Source organism: Thamnophis elegans, chromosome 8 (assembly GCF_009769535.1).
Source record: "Thamnophis elegans isolate rThaEle1 chromosome 8, rThaEle1.pri, whole genome shotgun sequence".
Classification (NCBI taxonomy): Eukaryota; Metazoa; Chordata; class Lepidosauria; order Squamata; family Colubridae; genus Thamnophis; species Thamnophis elegans.
The window spans coordinates 19,907,901-19,933,542 of NC_045548.1; the positions used below are offsets into that span (position 1 = coordinate 19,907,901).

At 36.3% G+C, this 25,642-nt stretch overlaps 1 protein-coding gene across 1 annotated transcript in view; it reads right to left on the reverse strand.

Annotated features, from left to right (window-relative positions):
* Positions 1–25,642, reverse strand: part of DOK6 (docking protein 6) — a 185,576-nt gene that overhangs the window by 22,571 nt on the left and 137,363 nt on the right. The window contains exons 6-7 of the mRNA XM_032223099.1: positions 23,051–23,189; positions 7,730–7,847 (exon numbers count right to left, since the gene is read on the reverse strand). Coding sequence (XP_032078990.1) covers positions 7,730–7,847; positions 23,051–23,189 — 257 coding nt within the window. The remainder of the gene's footprint in view (positions 1–7,729; positions 7,848–23,050; positions 23,190–25,642) is intronic.

Genomic DNA, 25,642 nt, shown 5'->3' on the forward strand with positions numbered 1-25,642 from the left:
ATCTTACCATCAACTCCAAAAACACAATTAGCTCTTCTGCTCTCCGTACACCATACTTGTCCTTATCCATCACTTTCTTCTCTCTCTCTCCTTCCCCCTCTACTTCCTTTCTTCCCTCTGTCCTCCTTCCCTAATCTACCTCCCCTTGCTCTCTCCTTTTCCTCTCTCCCTTTCCACTCATTTCTCTCCTCCTCTTCCCCCCTCCTTGCCCTCTCTCCTATTCCTCTCTTCTTCCCTTACCTCTTTCCTTTTCTTCCCACTCTTCATCTTATTTACTTGATGTATTTCAGCTTCTGCGCAAGCTCCATTTTATGTTGATGGTATTTATAGTTTCCTTTTCGATATACATATTTAATTTTAACATATATTCTCCTCCTATCTTAAAAAATATAGAACAAGAAAATATACATATATAGTCATTATGCTTTTAATCCCCCCCAGCCTAATTTTGGTCGAGATGTAGACCTGGTTACAATTCCCGCCTATTCTCATCATTATTTTTATATAATTATACATCCTTACGCGCCCACAATTTGCGATTCTGTCTTTAAATCTCAATAGTTTCCCATTGTAGATATATTCCATGTTTCCTCTCCATTTTTCCGTATCTTGCATTGGATTATCCTTAAATTGTCTATAAATGACAACCTCGCTGTTCAATATTCTTTACAATTCCCTTAATCTAGTATGTAAAATAACAAGCAGTAAGCATCTCACTTTATTCATCATCTTAAAAGTTCTATATATATCCATGTTTCATATATTTTAACCCATGTTTAGTTATCTTTCTGTTGTCATTTTCAGTCAATTCGCAACTCAGTTTAATTATCATATATAAAAGTGAAACACAAACTGCTTTACAACCTCCCCATATCAGTTTCATATTTATCCATATTCCATATATTTTGGGCTTTTTTAGTTATCTTTCCATTATTATCTTTAACCAGTTGGCAACTCCATTTTATTGTCATATTTAGGAATAAAATCCTTATCTTGCTTTATATTTCCCCATATCTAGATATCTGATTTTTTCCTAGTAAGTCTTTTGTCCCACTTCTCTGTTCCTGTCTTCTCCCTTTTCTTTGTTTTAACACTTCCACTCCCATCAATTTTCTCCAGGCCACCCTCATATTTCTCTTTGTTGGGGCATAGTCTCCTACTTCAGCTTTCCTTATGCCACTAGCAACCTCCAAAACCACTTTTGTCTGCTTTTTATTCCCTTTTGTTGGGACACCTCCTCTTTTTACAGTTTTTCCTATACCACTGCCAAGACTGATAGAGATTTTTTGTCTGCTTTTTATTTTCCTCCATTTCTCCCCCTTCGTTGCTTGCCTCACTCCTTGTTCTTTGAATTCTTCTTTAGTTCTCTGCTTTCTTGGGTTCAGAATACTATTTAGGCTTGATTTTAATCATTTAGGCATATTTTTTATAATTTCACATAGTTCTTCTAATTCCCAGTTTTCCATGATGTCCAGTTCCAAAGTTATAGTTAGTTATACAATTCTTGCTTCAGCTTATATTTATCTACTTCAATTGCTGTGGGGAAAAGCAATGGGAGCCATTAGTCTTTTGTTCTTCCTTAATACCCAGTTCCAAGGTTGCAGTTAGTTATACAAATCTTATTTCAAAATTCTGGTCACCTTAAATTTAGTTAATCTAACTACTTTGAAACCGGAAAAGAAGCTGACACCATCTTAAACTTTTGCAGAAGAGAGAAAAAAAAAAAGAAGAGAGAGGAGAAAAAAAGCCCTTCTATTTCTCAGGTCTCGAGTCCGATATTTATTCTTTCCTTTAATAACTGCTCATATATGGTGGACTTGTAAAAAGGCTAAAGCATTTTGGATAAAAATATGGTGGATTATGCAAAATATTCTTAAAAAGGATAAAGTTTACTCCTCAGTTATTCCTGTTAGACTGTATAGTTATAGAGACTAATATGATTTTGAACTTTACAACGGGAGCAAGACTATTGGTCCCACAGTACTGGAAGAAGGAAGAATTACCTACTATTCAAGAATGGACACTAAAAGTAACAAACTTAGCAGAGGTGGCTAAAATATCAGCATATCTTAAGGACCATTCAGATGAGAAATATAAGCTGGAATGGGGAAAATGGATTGAGTATATTCAGAATAAATATGGGACTAAGAAATTCCAGATAGCTTATGAGTGAATGAGCAAGGAAGGATACAATTTTCTTAAAGCTAGCTTTACAAAAGGGAAGTTAAAGTACAAGTGAGGGATGATGCTAAAGTCAGTTAGCTTATTTTAGAATATGGATGTTAATGTTTATACCCTGTATTTCCTCTGGGAGGTTGGGGTGGGTTGGTGGGGGAGTTGGGCTTGGTGGGGGAGGGGAGGCATATATTTGTAAAACTGTTTTCTTTAAAATTTTCAGTAAAAAAACTGCTCAAAATAAATCACTTGTAACAACCTTGCAATCAGCCAGAAGTTTCTCTTTGCCTCCTACTTTTCCAAATTCTGATTTATGGCAGTTGGATAATTAAAACTTCCCGCACAGTCAAGGTTAAGTTATCCGTTATCAGTGAGAAGACTTGCTTTTTTCTTGATTATATTAGCTGGAAGGAATTCAAACAAAGTAAAAGTAAACCCTTCGGGATATTGGTTTCTATTTCAAATCCAAAACCAAATTTAGAGTTTATAATTGAATGGGTTTGTCACTTCTCTGCTTTCTATCCTTCTGTCAGAAAACATTTCAAACAAGGAGCTTCTGGGGGGGCTGGTGTTACAACACTTCCTTTCTTCCTTTTCTTTTGGAAAAAGAAAGTCGTGATCTGACCATCCATATTATTTATGTTTTCAGGATTTCTTTGCCTTTTCCAGGTTTAATTTATGGCTGTGGGTTAGATAAATTTTCCTACCCGGTCTTTCATCTCTTCCACTCCCCTCCTGTTCCATTTGCTTTGATAAAAAGCCAGCATCTTGTCAGCCATGTTGAAGGCTGCTGCCCCGACTCCAATTCATAGGAAAATCTCTGACCTACGAGCGACCTGTTTCTTCCCTCTAGGTCTGATGAGACGCTGCCCTTCTTTGTCCCTGTCTCCAGTGGGGGTTGTGATCCAAAGGATCTCAGAGATGGTTTGTCAGACAGGGTTCATGTGAGACTCTTAAGAGTCTACATCCCCACATGTCTGTCCAGTTTGAGAATTTCCTGTTGAATCGAGTATTTGAGTTGTTAATTATTGCTATCATCTAGATTTTTTTAGTAAACATACTGGATGGAATTTGGAAAGAGTTTTATTAATTGGCAGCTGCCAAGAATACAATAATATAGCTTCCTCCAAATAACTGCATTGATTAAATATTTGATAATTATTTTAAGATTTTTTTTCTTGATGTTTCAAAGCAACCAGGCTTAAGAATTGTATATGCATTTAATGGATTGTGGGTAATCCTCAATTTATAACAGTTTGCTTAGTGACAATTCGAAGTTACAATGGCACTGGAAAAAGTGACTTATGACCATTTGACTGTTGCAACAGCCCCATGGTCACATGATTTACCTGTCAGCATTCTGAGTAACATATCCAAAGAAATCGGAACTCTGAGACAGGGACATTGCTCAAAGAACATGTTCATTGGATACATTATATCGGCACAGCCAATGAAAACCAACCCCCCAAAATTCCCATGGTTACAGTGTAATTATAATTATTGAGTGAAAGTTTCCCTCCTCAAATGTCTCAGGTCACATTGTCCAATAGAAGTGGTTGGCAGGCTCCTTGGTCACTCCTGTTCCTCCTTAATGGCCACCTGTTTGGATGACCTTGGTTTTCAAGGCAGAGCTCTTTATTATGTCTGTGAGACAGTTTAGTTATTTCTCCTTCTTCCCTTAGTATGTGGCAACTATGAGTGAAGCAAAAGATGGCTTCAGCCAGGTTCAATTCAGAGTTGACGATGCATCATGCCAGAGCCTAGATCAAGGCTTGCTGAACTGCATCAAGTACTTCATCAATCACTTCTTCTACAAGTTTGGCTTTGAAATTTGCTTTCTAGTGATGTTCTAATGATGTTTGGATACTTGACAATTGATTCACATTTATTAAGGTTGCAGTGCTCTGGGGTCATATGACCCCTTTTTGCTACCTTTTGCCAAGCAAAGTCAATGGGCAAACCAGATTCACTTAACAACCATGTTTGTGATTCAACTGCAGTGATTCACTTAACAAATTTGGCAAGAAAAGTAATAAAATGGGGCAAAACTCACTTTACAAATTTCTTACTTAGCAACCTAAATTTTGGGCTCAATTGTGGTTGTAAGTTGAAGACTACCTGTATTTACCAGTGGGTGCAGTTGTTAATGTTATAAGACTTTTGTCTTGTTTAATGCCATTTACTAACCACCCATCATAGTTATGTGTAATCTACTTCATTCTTAAAACCTAGACTGCAACTATTTATTTTGGCATATAAAATTGAGATTTGGCTTTAATTTATTTTAGGTATGGTGTTTGTATTTTACACTTGCTAACTGTTCTGAGATATTTTAAATCAAAAAGTGGGTTATACATGAAATAGATTACCCATTTTAAATTTCCAAATATGCAGGAGCAAAAAATTTGGTGTCAGTGTCCATAATTATTGCACAAAAGTATATTACATAAATAAAAACCAGAAGAAATCTATCTATAAGGGCTGTTGATGTCCTTTTTCCCCATGCTATGTTAACATTTCTCTTATATATTACAATAAGATAGCTAAGCCAATTTTCTTATGCAAAATTTGTTGAAAAGAGACAATAGGATAAGTTCATATGTCCTGCTAATCTATGAATGGCTATACATGATTTATAAATAGTTTAGAAACTGTACAAACATTGTGTATTGGTTTAGGCGATGTATTAAGCCCAAAGTAAGTAAATCATATTATAGTTTAATGCAATACATGAATCATTCATTGGGAAGTTCTGCCACCTTTGTCATGTTGGAGAGGAGTTTTACAAGAGGGGAAAAACAACCAATTTTATGTTCCATTGGCTATGTGGTTGGATTACTCATTAATGACTTGCACCTTAGGCTTCAGCAAAAACAAATGTTTTTTCCTAACGTCTAAGGAAAAAGTATGAGATGCTGATCTATAAAACTGTATTCATTTTACATAAAATATATTTACTCTAGCACCTCTTAATACATACATTTTATAGGAATTGAACAAACTTTTGTATATCTCAACATACAGTATATAATTTTTTGTAACTAGTATTTCATAGTCATCCATTCTATAATCAGGAATAATGAGAAACTATAATTAAGCTCTATATTACTGCTTATCCCTTATATTTCCAAGAGCTGCCCACCTGCTGATGTTAATTTAAGAATAGAAGTATTTTTTAAGAGAACTAAACATTTCATTTCTTATTTTCCTTACTTCACATTGTTCTAGCTTAATCAAAAACAGTTAAATATTCTCTTAGGCAATACAGTCTGTAGGCTTTGTTATTTTCTAAACCTGATTCCTGGTTTTCAAAGAGATTATATAAACATATACTCAAAGGTATGCGTATCATTGTAGCTAATAACAGGAAATAGTGCGTAAACCATGTCATTGTCAATTAAAAAAAACTTCTTTAGGCCTTCTTAATCCGTTCTTACCTAGAAAATGGCCAAGTTAACAACTGAGAAAAATACAGATAAGAAATAAGGATGCCCACAATTCAATGTGATTTGGAATAAGTTCTTCAGACTCCATATGAACATCAATATAGCATCAGTCATTCACTAAAACTGTCCAACATTTTAGGCTTTTATGGCAGTGTGATGAAATCTTATGATTGGATTAGATATTTAACATGGTTCTTAAGGCAGAAGCTAACTTTTTCTTTAGACACACACACAAAAAGATAAAAAATGATGGACTGCTTTAATAAATAGAAGAGAGATGCTGAGAACTTTAGAATAGAATAAAATAGAATAACCTTATTGTCACTTGGAATGTACACTAATCGGCATATATTAAAATGAAATTTCATTGCATACAGCTCTCAAAGGGTAACCACCTTCAATATACACTACATAAACATGACAAAATATATACATAATACATACATAATTATGTACATACTCACATATATTATATGACATGGAGAAACAACACAATCTAGTTTGGATGTAAACATAGCGGGAAAAACTAATCCTGCGAGTTTAGAAGATGGGTGGCATAGGGTACAAAACTGTTACAGAATCTGGTAGGTCTGCTAGAAAGACTTTGAAACCTCCTCCCAGAGGGGAGCAACAGAACCAGACTGTGAAGTAGCTGTGTGGGATCTTTAACAATACTTTGAGCTCTAAGCGTATAGTGCTTATAAGCAGTATCCTGAATGACAGGAAGCGAGCTTCCTATAATCTTCTTGGCTATCCTTACCACTCTCTGAAAGGACTTTCTCTCTGAGGCACTGCAGCCACCAAACCAATACGTACGTACACATATTCCACAATTTACCAAAATGTCTCCAACTTTGTATCTTAAGAATCAAGTAGAGACACTGAGGGAGATTCCATTCAGCTCTATTTTTCTATTCTTTTAAGCAGAATTGTATTTAAGAAACACAAGGCAGTCACCAAAAATGACCTTGTACTAGAAGCATTTAATTCTTCATGGTATGTTTTTATTTCATCAAATTATGAATGTCCCTGATGATTTAAGGCTGTAGAGAGCTGCACAGGAAGAGAATCTGACCTAAAGACATTGCTTCTGACAGTCCATCACTCTCTTGTAACACATAATTTCATTTTTTTCCTACAAGACATCAGCAAAAAGCCATCTCAATTGAGGATTAACAGCATATTAACTCTCAATCTCTGTACTTTGATTTATATACATAATTGCAATCCCACTTATTAATATACCATGAATATTATACCAGAAGTATATTGTTTGGCAGGTGTTATCAACTGTAATAATTTTTTATTGTGCCAATGTTGGTAAGTTAATAATTACACATGTGTGTTTCAGTAAACTACTCAGATAGCAGACCAAAATGATGATAAAGGCAAAAGATAATAATAAAGTAACCAGAAGTCATGTAGGCATAAAATGATAATAATTTCGGTAACTAAACTGGACCTTATGTACAGTCCAACCTATAGTTTTTACCTCTATCTGATTTGAGTGAATGAAGACATATATAGAAGAAGCTGCATATGTGCCTGTATTTCTCTCATTTTTCAAACACAAACACCATCATTGTTGTTGGGTGTTTTTGATAAAAATACAACTAGCAGTAAATAATTCCTCTGGTAAATTCCAAATAACCCTTCCACATTAGTTGCCAAGGCTCAATATGTCTGTCCATCTGTTCATCCATCTGCCTTAGTAATCTAAATGGTAAGAAAAACAATTTATGATGTGACCCTAATGCAGGGATCAGCAACCTGCACCTCTGGAGCAGCATGTGGCTCTTTCATCCCTCTGCTGCAGCTCCCTGTTGCTGCACCACAATTGATAGGGCTAACGCTATCCCTAACCCTTTTCCTTTTTGGTAGAGGAAAAAGGATGCCGTGCTAGAAGAAGACTCTATGGTGGGGGAACCAGACTTCCAGTCAGCAGAGGAAAAAGGATGCTGTGCTAGGACACTTTATGATGGACTTCCAATTGGCTCTAGAATTGAAGGGGGGGCTTTCCGTTTAGGACCTTTGTGGCTCTTTGAGTGTTTAAAGTTGCCGACCCCCTGCCCTAGTGGACATACCTTTTCACTGTTCAAGCATCTTACCTTGTAAACTATATATTTCTCCCACGCTGTTCTGCCGAGTGATGTGATGCCAGTATGCACTACGAGGAAGTGAGATTGACTTAGGTAATGTCATTGGTTCAGTCAAACTGGTCTGAAGCTGCAAAGATAAAGTAAATACACCATAGCATGTTTTTCAGTAATTTGCCATATGTGTTTCAGGATAACATTATCACAATCAATTTATTAAACTGATATACTTAACTCACAATCAATTATATTTTATTGTGTCCACTAATGCTGAAAAATGTTTGATGAAAATCAACAAATCAATACCTTGTTCCTTACATTTTCAAAAAAAAAAGCCAATTTGCTATAGTGGTTAAGGTTTTGGCTTAGAAAGCTGGAGACTGTGAGTTCTAGGCCTTCCTTAGGCATGAGAAGCTGGTTAGTGAGTTTGAGCCAGTCACAGTCTCAGCCCTACCTATGTCACTTTGTTGTTATTATGAGGTAAATAGAAGGCAAGAATATTAGGTATTTTCGCTGCCTTGAACTGTTCAAAATATATGAAAAGGCAGAAGATCATCATCATCACCACCTTCAGTCCAAACTCAGCAGATAACAAGCAATTAATATCCGGGCAAATCCAATTACTACATACATAGCTGGAACAGTGAAGTCAAGCAGAACTAAAAGCCTTTCATGATGGCTTATTGAGAACGAGACCAACCCTTAAGCACTAGTGAATACAAGGATTGAGAAGACAGCAAAAGAAAGCAAATTCCTCTAAAAAGAAGCTGAAGAAACAGTGGGCCACCTAGTTGGTTGCTGTAAAAAGACCACAGAGATGGATTACAAACAATGACACAAAAAAGCACCAACAATGGTACATTGAAATACCAAAAAGAAACACCACTTGCCTACAAGCAAGAACTGATGGGACTACCAATGGACAAAGAAATAGAAAATGAAGTAGCTAAAGTATTCTGGGACTTTAGAATTGAAACATAAGAAAGACCAAAAAATAACCCTCTGGTACTAGAGACAGCAAAATAGAAGAGGAAGAACTCGAGAAAATAGAAAACAATAAAAAAATGAGCAAATGGAATTAGAACAACTGCGGCAAAAGAAAGCAAAGAAAGTAGCAACCGTAACAGGCACCTTGGTTTCAACCCCAAAACATCTGGAGCACCACTTGAGCACTGACAAAATCACAATCAGTCAATTGCAAAAAGCAACTCTACATAGAACATGCGATGATACCTTTATCATCATCACACGTTCAGATCCTTAGGAAGGACTTGATAGGTGGATAAAGGGCCAAATCCAGTCCAAACATTTGGCTGATGGTGTGATGAACCATAATAATAATAATAATAATAATAATAATAATAATAATAATAATAATAATAATAATAATAATCACCTCTTCTCTTCATCATCGCAATGATCCCACTATCAGTAATCTTAAAAAAAATGAAATTAGGCTACCAAACAGCCAAAAAAGCTGAAAAAATTTCGCATTTACTATATATGGATGATTTGAAACTCTATGGAAAGTCAGAAATAGAAATCCAATCATTGACAAATACAGTCCGAGTATTCAGCACCGATATTTCAATGCAGTTTGGCATGGAAAAATGCGCCACTGTATCCATAAAAAGGGGCAAAATCACTGCATGTGAGGAAATTGAAATGCCCAATGGCCAACTAATTAAATGCAACGAAAATGAAGCCTACAAATACTTAGGCATTCTGCAGTTGGATAACATCAAGCATGGAGAAGTAAAAACTATTGTCAGGCGAGAGTACACCAACAGAGTTAGGAAAATTTTGAAATCTAAATTGAATGGTGGAAATACAATCAAGGCCATAAATACCTGGGCAATACCAGTTATAAGATACACAGCTGGCATAGTTAACTGGACACAAGCTGATTTGGACCTTTTGGACCGAAAAAACCAGGAAACTAATGACAATGCACTACAGTTTACATCCACGTGGTGATACTGATAGACTATATCTGCCCCGAAAATCAGGTGGCAGAGGATTATTACAAGTGAAGCAAACAGTTGAAGAAGAAAAACATGCACTGGCTGATTATTTAAAAGACACTCAAGAACATCTATTAATCGAAGTAAAGAACAAAAATCTACTGAAGGCCCAACAGACAAAACAAGAATACAGAAAAGATGTGATAAAATCAAGAATGGAGAGTTGGCAGAACAAAGCACTGCATGGTCAATTTCTGGAAAAAATAAAAGATAAAGTGGACAGTGAACAAACTTGGTTATGGTTAAAAACAGGTACATTAAAGAAAGAAACAGAGTCACTAATCCTGGCTGCGCAAGAACAAGCTATCCGCACAAATGCCATTAAGGCCAAAATCGAAAAATCCTCTGATGATGCCAAATGCAGACTTTGCAAAGAAGCTGATGAAACTGTTGATCACATACTCAGCTGCTGTAAAAAAATCGCGCAGACTGATTATAAATTGCGGCACAATTCAGTAGCACAAATGATCCATTGGAATTTGTGCAAAAATTATAATATTAAAACAGCAACAAACTGGTGGGAACATCAGCCTGAAAAAGTCACCGAAAATCAGATGGTCAAGATCTTGTGGGATTTCCGTATACAAACCGACAAAATACTGGCGCATAATACACCAGACATCACACTGGTTGAGAAAAATAAGGTCACAATCATAGACATCGCAATACCAGGTGATAGCAGGGTCGCCGAGAAGGAACATGAAAAAATCGCAAGATACCAGGACTTAAAAATCGAAATTCAACGACTATGGCACAAACCAGCAGTGGTAATTCCAGTGGTAATTGGCACACTGGGTGCTATTCCAAAAGCACTGGAATTACATTTAAAACAGTTAAAAATTGACAAAATCACCATCAGTCAAATGCAAAAAGCCGCACTGCTTGGATCTGCACGCATATTAAGAAAATACGTTACGACGTCCTAGGCCCCTGGGTGGGGCCCGACTAGTAACCAATGCCAAATCCGGCGAAACAACTGGCCGCTGTGATACAATTGTATAATAATAATAATAATAATAATTGGAAAAATGCGCCACTGTATCCATAAAAAGGGGCAAAATCACTGCATCTGAGGGAATTGAAATGCCCAATGGCCAACTAATTAAATGCAAAGAAAATGAAGCCTACAAATACTTAGGCATTCTGCAGTTGGATAACATCAAGCATGGAGAAGTAAAAACTATTGTCAGGCGAGAGTACACCAACAGAGTTAGGAAAATTTTGAAATCTAAATTGAATGGTGGAAATACAATCAAGGCCATAAATACCTGGGCAATACCAGTTATAAGATACACAGCTGGTATAGTTAACTGGACACAAGCTGATTTGGACCTTTTGGACCGAAAAACCAGGAAACTAATGACAATGCACTACAGTTTACATCCACGTGGTGATACTGATAGACTATATCTGCCCCGAAAATCAGGTGGCAGAGGATTATTACAAGTGAAGCAAACAGTTGAAGAAGAAAAACATGCACTGGCTGATTATTTAAAAGAAAGTCAAGAACATCTATTAATCGAAGTAAAGAACAAAAATCTACTGAAGGCCCAACAGACGAAACAAGAATACAGAAAAGATGTGATAAAATCAAGAATGGAGAGTTGGCAGAACAAAGCACTGCATGGCCAATTTCTGGAAAAAATAAAAGATAAAGTGGACAGTGAACAAACTTGGTTATGGTTAACAACAGCTACATTAAAGAAAGAAACAGAGTCACTAATCCTGGCTGCGCAAGAACAAGCTATCCGCACAAATGCCATTAAGGCCAAAATCGAAAAATCCTCTGATGATGCCAAATGCAGACTTTGCAAAGAAGCTGATGAAACTGTTGATCACATACTCAGCTGCTGTAAAAAAATCGCGCAGACTGATTATAAATTGCGGCACAATTCAGTAGCACAAATGATCCATTGGAATTTGTGCAAAAATTATAATATTAAAACAGCAACAAACTGGTGGGAACATCAGCCTGAAAAAGTCACCGAAAATCAGATGGTCAAGATCTTGTGGGATTTCCGTATACAAACCGACAAAATACTGGCGCATAATACACCAGACATCACACTGGTTGAGAAAAATAAGGTCACAATCATAGACATCGCAATACCAGGTGATAGCAGGGTCGCCGAGAAGGAACATGAAAAAATCGCAAGATACCAGGACTTAAAAATCGAAATTCAACGACTATGGCACAAACCAGCAGTGGTAATTCCAGTGGTAATTGGCACACTGGGTGCTATTCCAAAAGCACTGGAATTACATTTAAAACAGTTAAAAATTGACAAAATCACCATCAGTCAAATGCAAAAAGCCGCACTGCTTGGATCTGCACGCATATTAAGAAAATACGTTACGACGTCCTAGGCCCCTGGGTGGGGCCCGACTAGAAACCAATGCCAAATCCGGTGAAACAACTGGCCGCTGTGATACAATTGTATAATAATAGTAGTAGTAGTAGTAGTAGTACTTCCTCTTTGTAGCAAGATACTTGCTACTGTAGTTGCATTTCAAGAAGCAACCTGGCAGGCAAACAAAAGAGAGTTTGCCTTTCCAGTCATAGTTACTTTCAAACCTGTTCAGAAACGTGATGTGTTTTTTAACCCAAGAAATAGAACCGTTAACTACCCATATATTTAGCTGCCTTAATAGCTGTAAGCGAGCAAAATTGCAGATATTGTTCAAGGGATGGGAATTTGAATATAGGGATCTCCATAACATTATAAACTCCCTATCTGCTCCAAGAACAAGGGTATGTGATGTACTAAGAACAATGTCTTTGGTATAACCAGCTCCTAAGATAAATTATGAGCTATGCACAAAGGTTTGCTCTCTACATATTTATTGTCTTGCTGAAATAGTGGCAGATTTGTTGATAACAAATAACAAGGAGCATGCTAATCAAATGAAGTAGTGACTAAAGATGAAGGTGAATGAAAGTTACATGGTGTAAAAGCGATCAATTAAGAAGGAAAGTGGCACAATATTTTCCAATAGGCATCTTGTGCAATTAGTAGAAAAGGTTTTTTTTTTATAGTGTGAGCTGTGAGAACTGATGTTGAGATCTATGCTTTTCATAGCTACTTTTGGTGACAAGGAAGACTATGAATAGCTGGAGTCAAGAGGTTATGAATATTTCTTTCAGAAAAGATGCAGTTCCATAAATCCTGAAAGAGGTGGTAATGCATTGTCTTCTGAAGAAGCTTGACAACCTTTGACCAATACCAAACCTTTCCTTTCTGGGGGAGACTTTGGAGAAAGTGATGAGAAATCAGCTTCAGAGGATGATAATATAGGAATCATTTCCAGCATGGATTTTTATCTTGCAAGTTTCTTAACTCAGTTTTAATCTGTATTTTTATTCATTGTTTTTATTGTTTTATTTTGTTATTGTAAACCACCAAAACTCACTTAGGTGAGATGGACAGTGTAGAAACTTAATAAATGAAAAAAATGATTTGGCCTCCAATTCAACCACCGCAGAAGTGAATCGCCATCCTTGCATGCTTTAAAATCTTACAATGGCTGCAATACTCTTCTATGCCTTTGAAATGGAATAAGCATTTTGAGCTTTTAATTAATGTAAAGGCATCAAAAGATCAGAGGTTAACTCCTTCCACTAATTTCTTTTGAGCCACCAGGGCAGCTAGGAGGGGGAGATGTGAAAATTGACCCCACTCTCCATTATTGTAAGGCTCTTCTCTACCTGTTGCTTAATGATTATAAACCTTGCAACATATTTTAGAGGAACCTATCTTTCTAGGATTAGTTCCAAAATTTCAACTAAACTTTATGGTTCCTATATCTGTGAAAGAGACCCCAGACATCTTTTCACTGAAAAGAAAAAAAAGTGAATTGTAGATTTTGTCCAAGCCAGACTGGATTTGTGAGTAAGGCTGAGTAAAACTGGCTTACTACAGCAGCTCTAAAAGGCAGCGTTCTGTGTAAAGTTCATGGACTTGCAAGCAGCAATCTCATTAGGAGGTAATGATTCCGAAAAACAGCATTAATTCTCATGTGGTCTTTCTACTGCAGCTATTGTACAATGATTAAAGGACATCAAGGACTGGACCAAAAAGAACCTATAAGGCTATACGGTCTGCATCTCACAGCCATGCTGCCCTACCACCATAATTTAAAAAATATATAAAAATACTGTAGATCAATACATGCAGACATGACATTCATTTCAACAATGTTTAGAAGTAGTAGTAATTTACCGATTAGTCTTGTGGCCTTATCAATAAAATACAATAACAATAAAATACAGCATATAGTCTATTTCTGGAGTAAGGTAGGAGGAAACAGTTATAAAATACATATGTGCATAACAAGGTGTCATAATCAGTTAAATAAATCTCCTTTACAGGGTACTATAATGCAATGTACAGGATTCTGAGAACCACTGCTTTAGTTATAAACTTAGCACGTCTATATACAGTATGTATATTTGAGCCCTGGAGTAAATATGAGAATCTGGACTGGATACCCAGTCCCTGGCTGTCGTTTCCAGTAGGGATGATAATTATTTAAGACTAATGGACACATACAATTGACACTTGAACAAAATCTGAGAAATATTTTCAATAGCTGAGGTATTGAGGTTCTCTTGATATATGGCAAGTGGTAGAAGTGATCATATTTAACCAGAGAATCTAACAACTCAAATCTTGCTCTAGAATGGGCCCTTGTTAAAATTTATGTCTGACTCAATGACAGGCATTTTCATGACAGGAATAAAGATCACTTTATTCTTAGCCAACCAACCTAGGAGTCTATTTTTAACCAATAATCCTATGTTGTGTTGAACATTAATATCTAGGACTCTTTATTTAAAAATTTCCTTTGCTGGGAGGCCATTGAAAGTAAATGCTGCATAGAAAACCCACACTGTGAAATAACTGGGAAAAGCTGGGCCATGCTTTTCTATTCTGTTAAGCATATTTTGGGAAGTCTATCAAGGTAACAATATTTAGAATTCTTGTGTATTTTAGATTTGATCAATTTCTTTTCAGAAGAAAGCCTCATTTATGAAATTTCTATAAATCAAAGACAACTGCTCCAGAGTAAATTAGATGCACTGGACAGGTATTTTGAGGATTCCAAGGTCTCTTTCTAAAAGTTTCATTTTATGTCTCAGTTATTCTACTATTCACACTCAATCCTGACAAGACCGAGTGGCTATGGATGTTGCCTCCCAAGGACAGTTTGATTAGTCCATCCTTATGCCTGGGGGCGTGAAAACCTACTCCCCTCAGAGAGGGCTCATAACTTGGGAGTCCTCCTGGACCCACAGCTGACATTAGAACATCACCTGTCGGCTGTGACCAGGGGGGCCTTTGCCCAGGTTTGCCTGGTGCACCAGTTGCGGCCCTATCTGGATCGGGAGGCACTTCACACGGTCACTGACGCCCTTGTTACCTCGAGGCTTGACTACTGTAACACGCTCTACATGGGGCTGCCTCTGAAAAGTGTTCGGAGACTACAACTAGTACAGAATGCAGCCGCGCAAGCGATATTGGGTGTACCTTGGTACATCACACCTATCCTCCGCGAGCTGCACTGGCTTCCCATTGGTTTCCGGGTGCAATTCAAGGTGCTGGTTATCACCTTTAAAGCCGTACATTGCCTGCGAGACTATCTTCTGCCACATACTTCCCAACAACCAATAAGATCGCACAGGGAGGGCCTTCTCCAGGTGCCGTCAGCCAGACAATGTCGGCTGGCAACTACCTGGGGGAGGGCCTTCTCTGTAGCCGCTCCGACCCTCTGGAATAAACTACCCCCAGAGATCCGGACCCTACCCACTCTCATGGCCTTCCGTAAGGCTCTTAAGACCTGGCTATTCCGGCAGGCCACGGGCTGTTGAACTCACAATTGAGTTCCAGCCCCGATCAGACTGGGTGTATGTTGTGGTCTTTTTAATCAATGTTTTTGTGTTTTTAACTTCTATTTTTAAATGTATTGTTGTAAGCCGCCCGGAGTCCTTCGGGATTGGGCGGCCTATAAATTTATTAAACATAAACATCAACATATTCTGTGACTGGCTTGCTCATTTAAAAATAAAAATCCCTAATCATAGAGATTATGGCAATATATTAGCCAACAAAGCCCACAACAGATTCTATCCATGGTGCTAATAGCTGGCACTAGGGATATGTCAGTAAATTTCATTTTCAGAAACTGGGAAAAACATGTGGGACATAAAAATTATCTACTTTCCTGGTAGATAGCACTTCTTTTTTTGCTACAGGCAAGGTAAAAATAAATGAGATAAACTATAATCCCTGTATCTTCTCTTGTGCTTCCATTTGGAACAATGTGCACTATGCATGTGCAATACAGATATTGCTATAGTGCTGAATTTTCAGTTTGTAAACACAAAGTTTCAGTAGTTTTGTTGCATAGCATATTTTCCCTGTTGTTCGCAAACTCTGCTGAAGTGAATCTAACAGATTGTTCTTTACTTCACTGATGACATCAGTTCTGTGGATATTTATTCGGACATATTCTAAGAGGTCACACAAAGAATGTTTACATGTTGTTTCCTTATTTCCAATATGACTTTAAAACATATTTTTCCACTAAATCTTCTCTTTTGCAGTTTTCAATACATTGGATAATTGTTTTACCTTCATGGTTCTAGAATGAAAATTATTGTTCCCTAATTCACATGACCTAACTTCACTTTCTATTTTGTGAAAATCAAGATTATTTACATAATCTAAAATTTTGGGATTAATAATAAATATGCATTATAGATGATAGAGATAGATGATATATAGATAGACAAACAGACAGACAGGATGGATGATAGACAGACAGACGTAGACATACTGTATGTAGATATATATCCGTTTCAATTTATCATCAAGTATATAGTGATCCAAAGTATATTATAGAGATGGATTTTCAAAAACGTTTGAAACTCCCTCTCCTAATAGAAGTGCTTATAGATTGGTAAATAGTTATTTTACAAAGTAAAAATAAACAGGCAATTTTCACTTAGGGAAGATATGAAAAATGAAGTCCCCCATAAACCAGTCCACACTGGATAGTGAGAAATTCTGAATCAAGACAAGTACATACTTTTCACAGTATAGTTGAACTGTGAATTCACTAGCAGCTGTTGGGGTAAAGGCAACCAGTTTGTGTGGTTTTAAAAAGGAACTGTGCAGGATCATGGAGGATTAGCTTATTAATAAGAATTAATGTTATGCACTACCTGTTGAATCACAGGCGATGTTTTAAATGTGGATTGCTAGAAGCAACAGTTAAAGAGTTATCTCTATTTCCTGTGAGTTCAAATTTGTGAGCTCTGCAAAGCCATCTAGTTGTCCACTGGGTGACACATAATTCTGGATTATGTTCCAAATATTTCATGGCAGTGTTCCAGATCATTTTATCTCTTTCTGTGTGTGAATGTGTGTGTTCGCATACTCAGTCTTAACATATACACAGTCTCTCTCTTATCCACAAGCCGTTTTGGAACTCATACTGAGAGTTCTGTAAGCATTGGTACTACTGTTCATGGATACTTTTTCAGTTTCAGTTCAAATAAGAAAAACTACTTCAACCTCCAAAGTTGCTTTTGAAGTTTTAAAAGCTTCAGTGCTACTGGATACAGGCTATTTGATCTCATACATTACCTAAATGATATCTGAGATCAAAAGATCTTTTTACTGCAAAAGAAAAAAGCTTTTCTTCCTTCAGAAGAAGCAATGGAGGAAATTTTACCTTGAGATGAATAGAATTCTCCCTCAGAAACAAATGTATCCCATATAATGGCACCATTTCTTGCTACTGAAATTGTAGCATTTATTTATACAAAGGACTTGGTCTAAATGGTAAAAGATAAAAGCGGGCCCTTGAAAATTAAAGGTCAGTATAGTAACATTCCAGATTTGCCTTAATGTATCATCAGGGAGATTGACATGGTGTATGGTTTAATCTCCAATAAACATACATTAATGTAACTTTTCACAGTTGCCTCTTTTTAGTTAATTTATTCTGGGTTTTTTTCTATGTTCTCTTATTTTGGCTCCTCAAAGTATTTATTTAAATGTTCCTTTAAAGCTGTAAGGTCTTTAGGGCAGAGACTGTCTTTTGCTTATGTTGCCCTATGAAGAGCATATTGACAGCTGGCTATTTATCACCTTAGCAACAGAATGCACCCTGCTCTGTTTTGTTTCAGTACTATAAATATTCTGCATCAGATGGTAGCAAATTGAAGTGCATCCTCCTCCCTTGCAAATAATTTGTGCCATCTTGGGTAATACAATATTAATATTTGCATCATTGAACACATTTCAAAATTCTAAAATATCACTTGATTTATTAGGAAAGATACTACTGATGACTTGTTTGACATAATGTATCCTTCATCACTGTATTATATAATACAATCTCTTTAGGTCATCATTGACATATCCTTTCAAGTAGAGGTGGGCAACACCTGCAGGCTGCATTCACTCAGAGCTAAGCTACTTGAGGCTATGATTAGTGGAAAAGCACCGCTGATGAATCAAAAGGTACCAAGACAATTATTTCTTGTTGACAAATCTTTTTTCTCTTCCTTCTGGATCATTCTTGCCCAGAGATTTGAACAGACATTTTCCAGAGGGTTTTAAAATCAAGGGCCACAATTGTCCAGTCTGCTTTAAAAAAAAGAATAGGTGTCAACGTCAGAATGGATCTAGGCTGCCGCAGCCATCTTTTCATTTCTCAGTTTACCAGACTGTATGGCGGAGAGAAGATGCTTGGAATGTCAGACTACACAATAACAACAGATCGTCCCATGGGAACCAAGGTCATCTCAATAGGTGCTGGCCAGCGACTGGAAGGAGTAGGCAGAGAGATGCCAAAACACATGATTGGACAATGTGACCTGTGACAAGGAGGAAGAGGAATATCTATTCTTTAATTATACTAAAACCATGGGAAATAGTTCGTTTTGCTTTCATACGTACAGAAATGATGTACTCAATAAAACAGTTCTTTGAGAAATCTGATCGTCTCAGAGTGCTCAGTTGGGTTTGTCAGTCGGAACCTTGACAATAATCTTGTCAAAAAATGAGAATTTACCTCTAATAAAATAGTTGCTAATTGAGACTAATTCAAAGACAGGATGGAATGCAAAGAATGACTCCACTAGTCAAGGGTGTGTACATAAAAACTCCAAAGGAAATTAATTATAGAACACATAAGATGCTACTTCATCAGTTCTGTACTTCCTTCTTGTTTCTCCAAATGTGTTTGCTATTATCAAAATCTATCACTTGATGACTCATGTGATCAGTCATATTCTGGCTCAAGAGAAGAATATGCAATATCATAATGGTTTTTGCACATTGTACAACTATCCAATTTCCTGCCTGAGGCAGGATCAGATAGATCAGTCAAACACTGTAAGTGGGAATATCTGGATGCCTAAAGACGCAGGCAAAAGATGAAGCACATAACTTTCTTTCAAATGTGCTATTATTTCCTGAGTCCCAGAATCTGTCATCTGAGATGGTTGCTAAACTCCATGCTATAACATGCTCTGATTACAGGTGGCTTGTTTGAAGCATAGGGCCATCTTCTCTGGTCCAACTTGTTTGGCTTATGATGAAGGGAGTTACCCTGTTTACACTACATGGCACATGCTGGCTTGTCCAACTGCTACACCTATTTCAGGTTCACAGTGTAAGGACTTATGAATCACACTACTGGATGCTAGTGGTGTCTGCAGACAGCTTCCAGCAACTGGAACTAGCCACAACTGGATTTGCTTGCAGTACTAGTGGCATAACTGTTAGACTGCCCTGAGTGATCTTCAGGCAATACTAGCATCCTTTGGTGCAAGTGAGAATTCGCAATGGATCGAAGTGTTATTGTAAAATCATATAATTTGGGCAATCATAAATGTGGGCCAGCTTGAATATTGATCACATGACTTCAGGCACTCTGCAACAGATGGAACTTCAAAGACATAAGTTTTATTTTTCATTATTATAGAACTTTGTTTATGGAGATTCTCAGTCATCCAGATCATGGTTGTCCAAAAGATGCTTTTTGAAGAGGCAACTGGACTTTTTCTTTGAAGACATTTTACTTCTCATCCAAGAAACTTCTTCAGATCTAACTGGATAGTGGGAATGGAAGGATTTATATTGCAGACAGCTGGCCATTTCCATTCTTTTAGACAGTCCTTGAGGCCACTTGGAGATTTATATGTGTTCTCAGGGTCACGTGAGTAGTGCAAAAGGGTGTGGAGCCTTCTTGGAACTGCTAAAAGGACTGTGTTGTAGACAAAATGATGTCTGATGAGAAAGGGCTGTTCAATTTTGACATTAGATGGCCTCTTTACCCGCTCTTGTTTGAAAATAACTTTTTATAGTAACCTTTATTGCTAAACAAATAGCCATAACTCAAGGACTACCTGTGTATCTTTATTTGCAGATAAATGCATAGCTGGTAAAACTATAAAGAATCCATAATATGCAAAGACAGACTTCCTGTATCAGCTATGCAGAAATGTTTCAGCAAATAAACTCTAATATGTACCTTGTATATGATTTGGAATGCAACTGCTTATGCATCAACTGTGGATTACATATGAAGAACATACTGGGATAGTAACATTATCTTGCCATGTTCTTATCAGGTAAAATTTCCACTTATTGCATAATTTAAATATTAAAACAAATCCATATTTTTTTTTAAAAATAAGACAAATAAAATCTAAAGTGTTACTTTTGTTTTAGGAAAACTTAAAATATCCCTTCTTGATTGACCTTCAAGGTTTTTAAATCAAAGAAAGAAAAAAATCATACAGTACAAAACAAACAAGATTTATTGCTGCCTTGGTAGTTGGTATTTTATAAATAAGTCTGCCCACTTGTGCTGTTTGCATTATTTATACAAAATGAAATAACAGATTTTCCTTGTGTGAATATATAAACTGGTAAGATTGTATTAATTAAATAAATCCAGCTATGGCTAAATCTTATGCCTTGAAAACCTTAGGCATTTGGCACAATTCAGTTTGTCTACTATAATGATTCCAAATATTTTCCAAGCACAATTCAGATAATAAAATCAGATTTTTAACACTTGAGTAAGATAAGATGCAAGCATTAGAAATGGAAAAGCTTTTTTCTCTGTTCCCTCTTCCTTCATCTCTTCTCCTTACACCTACAATATTCAACAAGACAGAACCTTGTTGTTTTCGTTGTGGATGATGGACGACCTCTCCCCCTTTCCTTTAATGTAAGATACAATATGATTATTGACATAAAGCATGTCGAAAAATATTTGTTTTCAACCACTTACTGATCAATAGGAAGTCTACATTAACCTGTGTGCTCCTTGTATTAAGAGCCGAGGTGGCGCAGTGGTTAGGGTGCAGTACTGCAGGCCACTTCAGCTGACTGTTATCTGCAGTTCAGCGGTTCTAATCTCACCGGCTCAAGGTTGACTCAGCCTTCCATCCTTCCGGGGTGGGTGAAATGAGGACCCAGACTGTGGGGTCCTCACTGCTGACTCAGTAAACCGCTTAGAGAGGGCTGAAAGCCCTATGAAGCGGTATATAAGTCTAACTGCTATTGCTATTGCTATTGCTATTGCTATTGTACTTAGCTGTATAACCATAGCAGATATGGCTGAGAGAAGACAAATTCCATTATTAAAAGAATGCAAAGGAAGTAGGTTAAAAGCAAGAAGGTGATTACATAAGAAAAAACTGGCAAGATTAATCTTCCATGAAGAGAAGATATTATTAAAAAAGGTGAGGTTTGCTACTTGTTTTATATATATATTTTAAAAAAATTATTGCATTTTTATTCTTATTTTTAAGCACTAGTTATATATTTTCTTTGATAAGCAATAAAAAAATTATGAAAAAAACACTTGTGACTTTGTTTTAAATTATATCTGCACAGAACACAATCCTGAAGTCGTTAAAATATCCTTTCCTGTATATATTAATGCAAACATTTATAAATAAATATGGGAAATGAGCACATTATATATACAGCAAATTGAAGTTTTATGTCACATTAGTTATATCTACCAACCTATATCGAACACCTTAAATTTGTACAAAATTTCCATGTTTCCTCAAATTCATTACATTTTTGCTGTCCCTCCACTACATTAATAAAGATTTATAATAATGACACTACACATATTTCATCTTTCTTGCATCCAACTCTTCCAGTATTTCACATGAATAGTTATTGTGGCTTATTCTAAAATAAAAATTGGACAAAGAAAGGAAGAAATTAGGCTAACACAAAACCTCATAGCAGGTTGTGTGTTGCCTTAATAGTTGATTTGTGGTGAATGAGACTTAAGATTCCATAACATATTTAATTTCAAGCAATATTTGAGTTCTATGGACTAAATTATAATTCACTACAAATCTCCTCCAAGGGTGACTTGGTTTCAACTATTAACTTGTGTAATTTATGGGAATTGTGATGTAAGTAATATGGAAGCTAACTGGAACATTATGATTTATAATAGGTTTTTGGAGAGACCTTGTTAGTTACTTTCAAACCATATTTAATATATCAGAAATGTCATAGAATGTAAGTTCAATTAGTAAGATAAATTTCACATCAGAACTATTCTTCTGATCAACAGATTTGAAAAGGGTACTTGGCCATACTTTTTTCTCCTTTCTTTTAGAACACTTTAGATCAACTCTCACAACTGGCCAGAGAAAAACTAAAAGGAAATGCACAGTAATTTAATGTGCGATAACATATAGCTGCTCTGAAAGTATTGACTTTACCCTAAATGGACTTTTCTATTGGTCTCCTAGAATTAAACACTTAAGTCAAATTTAGTAGAAGAGAAAAGATCCATGTGAGTCAGTCAGAAAGACAAATTACCTTCTCAATTTGCTGCAAGGCTGCTTGATGAAACGTGATGTAATAAGGCTAGTTACCTAGCAATTCAGAAGTTTATAATACAAAGCCTACATGATTTAAACATTTTCATTACCTTTCTCCTTCTTGATACCATTTTTAAAAACCAAATAAAAATAAAGAACACTGTGATGTCTTAGGTCAGGGGTGTCAAACTCATGGCGTCACATTGTCATGATGTGACATTTTGTGATTTTTTTTCCTCCTTTGATAAACAGGGGGTGAATGTGGCCAGCATGTGACAGATCTGGCACATCCAGTTTGACACCCCTGTCTTAGATGGTTAATATATACAATAGCAAATTGGTAAGGATTGGCTTGTGGAAGGCCTTCATTTTTAAACTATTACCTGAAATAACTAGGTAATTACCGTAAGGAAGATCTGGTCTTACCCGTGCTTTCTGTTCCATCTCCATCATCAATCTTTCATGTTGCTCAGCTATTGCCAGTGTTGCAGAGTGGACTTTCTGATAGATCATCTCACCTTCTCTTGTCTGAAAGGTAAATAGCCCTTCTCCTGTGTCACACATCCTGAAAAATGTATATACATGCACATTTATATTAAGATGAGTTTCTGTTTTAAAGAATAAAGAAATAACTGAAATACTTTCAAGAAATATCTCACAAATTTCTATGCTTAAATTTGTAGGTGTGTGTGTGTGTGTGTGTGTGTGTGTACACTCATATATACAAACAAGATTATGAGAATAATCAAGAATCTTCTTTAGAGATGCACATATTAAAATATTGAAGGAAATGTCCAAGCCATCACCTTATTTATAATCCCCCCCACCCCCCAATACCTCAGTAATCACTCCTCATGTTTCTATGTTAGGTCCTGAATTTGGAAACAATAGTTTCACTGCTTGGCAACAGTCCAAAATGAGTTAAGGGCATTAGTTATACCATCCAATATGACAACATCCCATAAAGTTTTGCCTCAGCATATTGTACAGACATGCCAATAAATCCTGATTTAGTGCTAACTGGATATACTGACCAATTCATGATTAGGGAAATCATGGCTTAGGATGCTGCGTGATGTCCCAATTAATGAGATTTAGGTTAACTGCCTATAGAAGGAAATGCAGAACATGGAGGCAGAGTCAAGGGAAGAATTTTGTTGTTATATTCCCACAAGCAGTGCAGGTCCAGCTCGTTTTGAATTCTGCTAACTCTTATCTAGCACAAATTTAGTACTGATCGTTAATTGATTAGATTCTTGTATATAAGCATGAATAATAAATCAGCTTAACGGGAACTTAACACTTGGTCCTGATTCTCCACACCTGACACTGCCTACAATTATGTTATAAGATTCAGATAACAAAAATCAAGTCTATATAATTTATAATATAGAGATACAGGATTGAAGAAACACACTGTATTCTCAAGAACAGCTTTTCTTTCAACTGTAAAGCAGCTGTTCTATTTCTAATATATAACAGTTAACTTCCTGTGGAACCCATCACATCCCTTCAGTTCCCAAAGACAAGTTTATATTCAATATGTGAATCTCAGAGAACAACATATTTGTGAGCCCAAAATTATGGTCACCAGACATACATCATTGTGATTAAATACTGTAGGTCACCATGTAACGGCTCACAATTTTACAAACTTTTTTGCAGCAATTATGAGAACGTGATGGACATTAAACACACGTGGCAGTTATTAAGTAAATCTGTTTTATCCAAGTGGCATTTTTTGTTGGAAACTCAAAATAAACTCTAGAAACAGGCAACAATCAACAAAAAACATGGTGGTATTACTGTGAGACACCATGAACATCCCTAACTATGCTCCAATTGCCAAGTACCCAAAACACTGTATGACTACTGGAACAAGGTGTAGGAATTTGGACATTGGGCCTTGAGCACCTATTAGGGGATCTGCATAACTCTGATCAACCACTAAGTTACCGGTCATTAAGCAAGGACTGCACTGTAGGAAAGATAATTCTGGTGCATAGAAATATACAAGACCCATTATATAACCCTGAACATTGTTTTAAAAGTTTCTTCAAAAGTTCACTTAAAAAGTTTATATGCAACAGTGGCATGAAATCAAAGCTATTTACTTAGAGGTAGACTGTTGCAATGCAGGAAAAATCCAGAAAACTTTGAGAAAAATAAAAACACAGTATATAACCCTATGGATCTAATTTTAGGATGGGATAGTCAATAAACTAAAGGTTAAAGCCATGGAAGATCATAGTTAAAGTTAGCAAAGGTTAACCAATAAAAATGAAACTGAAGCCCAGAAAGCTATTAATCAGTTGACAAGCCCTAAAGGTGAAAAAGGATCACAGAAGTAAAGAAATCTGTAAATCAAAATGAAGATTAATCTATTTAAAAGTGAACAAAAAACTCCCAAGCAAAACAGATCAACTTGTGAAGATTTTATTCAGCTCTTATCAGTTGCCTTTCTCTTTTATTCAAACCAAGGAACCTTCTCTACAAAAATAAAATCATTATTACCTTATGAGTGTACTTTGTGGACATGATTCATATTTGAAATTTGAAAAAAAAAGAAGTGATAATCTTGGATATGGACCAGTTCATTATGAGTGGCTTATTTTTTTTTTTTAATTATTCCTTCCTGCTTTAACGGATTACTCATAATACCTGTTTTCATAATCTATCATTCTGTGCGATTTTGTTTGCCATGTATAAATGGCTCAGTGCATTGCTTTCCTTCAGAGTAATTCTGTCTACATCTGTTACATTCCTGTGAGACTGAAACTCAATATACAGATACTGGACAGAAAACTAAGGCAACTCAAAACTTAATTGGCTTGGATTAAGCACAAAATGATGCTGATTGATCAGCTACTCTGTATATTTGGCTACTGAACAGGAACATTCCTTTTTTTTCATCAGTTCCCATCTGAATAATTGGAGGAATAACATCCCAAATAGTGTTTCAAATTAGGAACAGCCAAAAGAAATAAGGCACAACAGTTTAAATACCAGCTTCTGTCA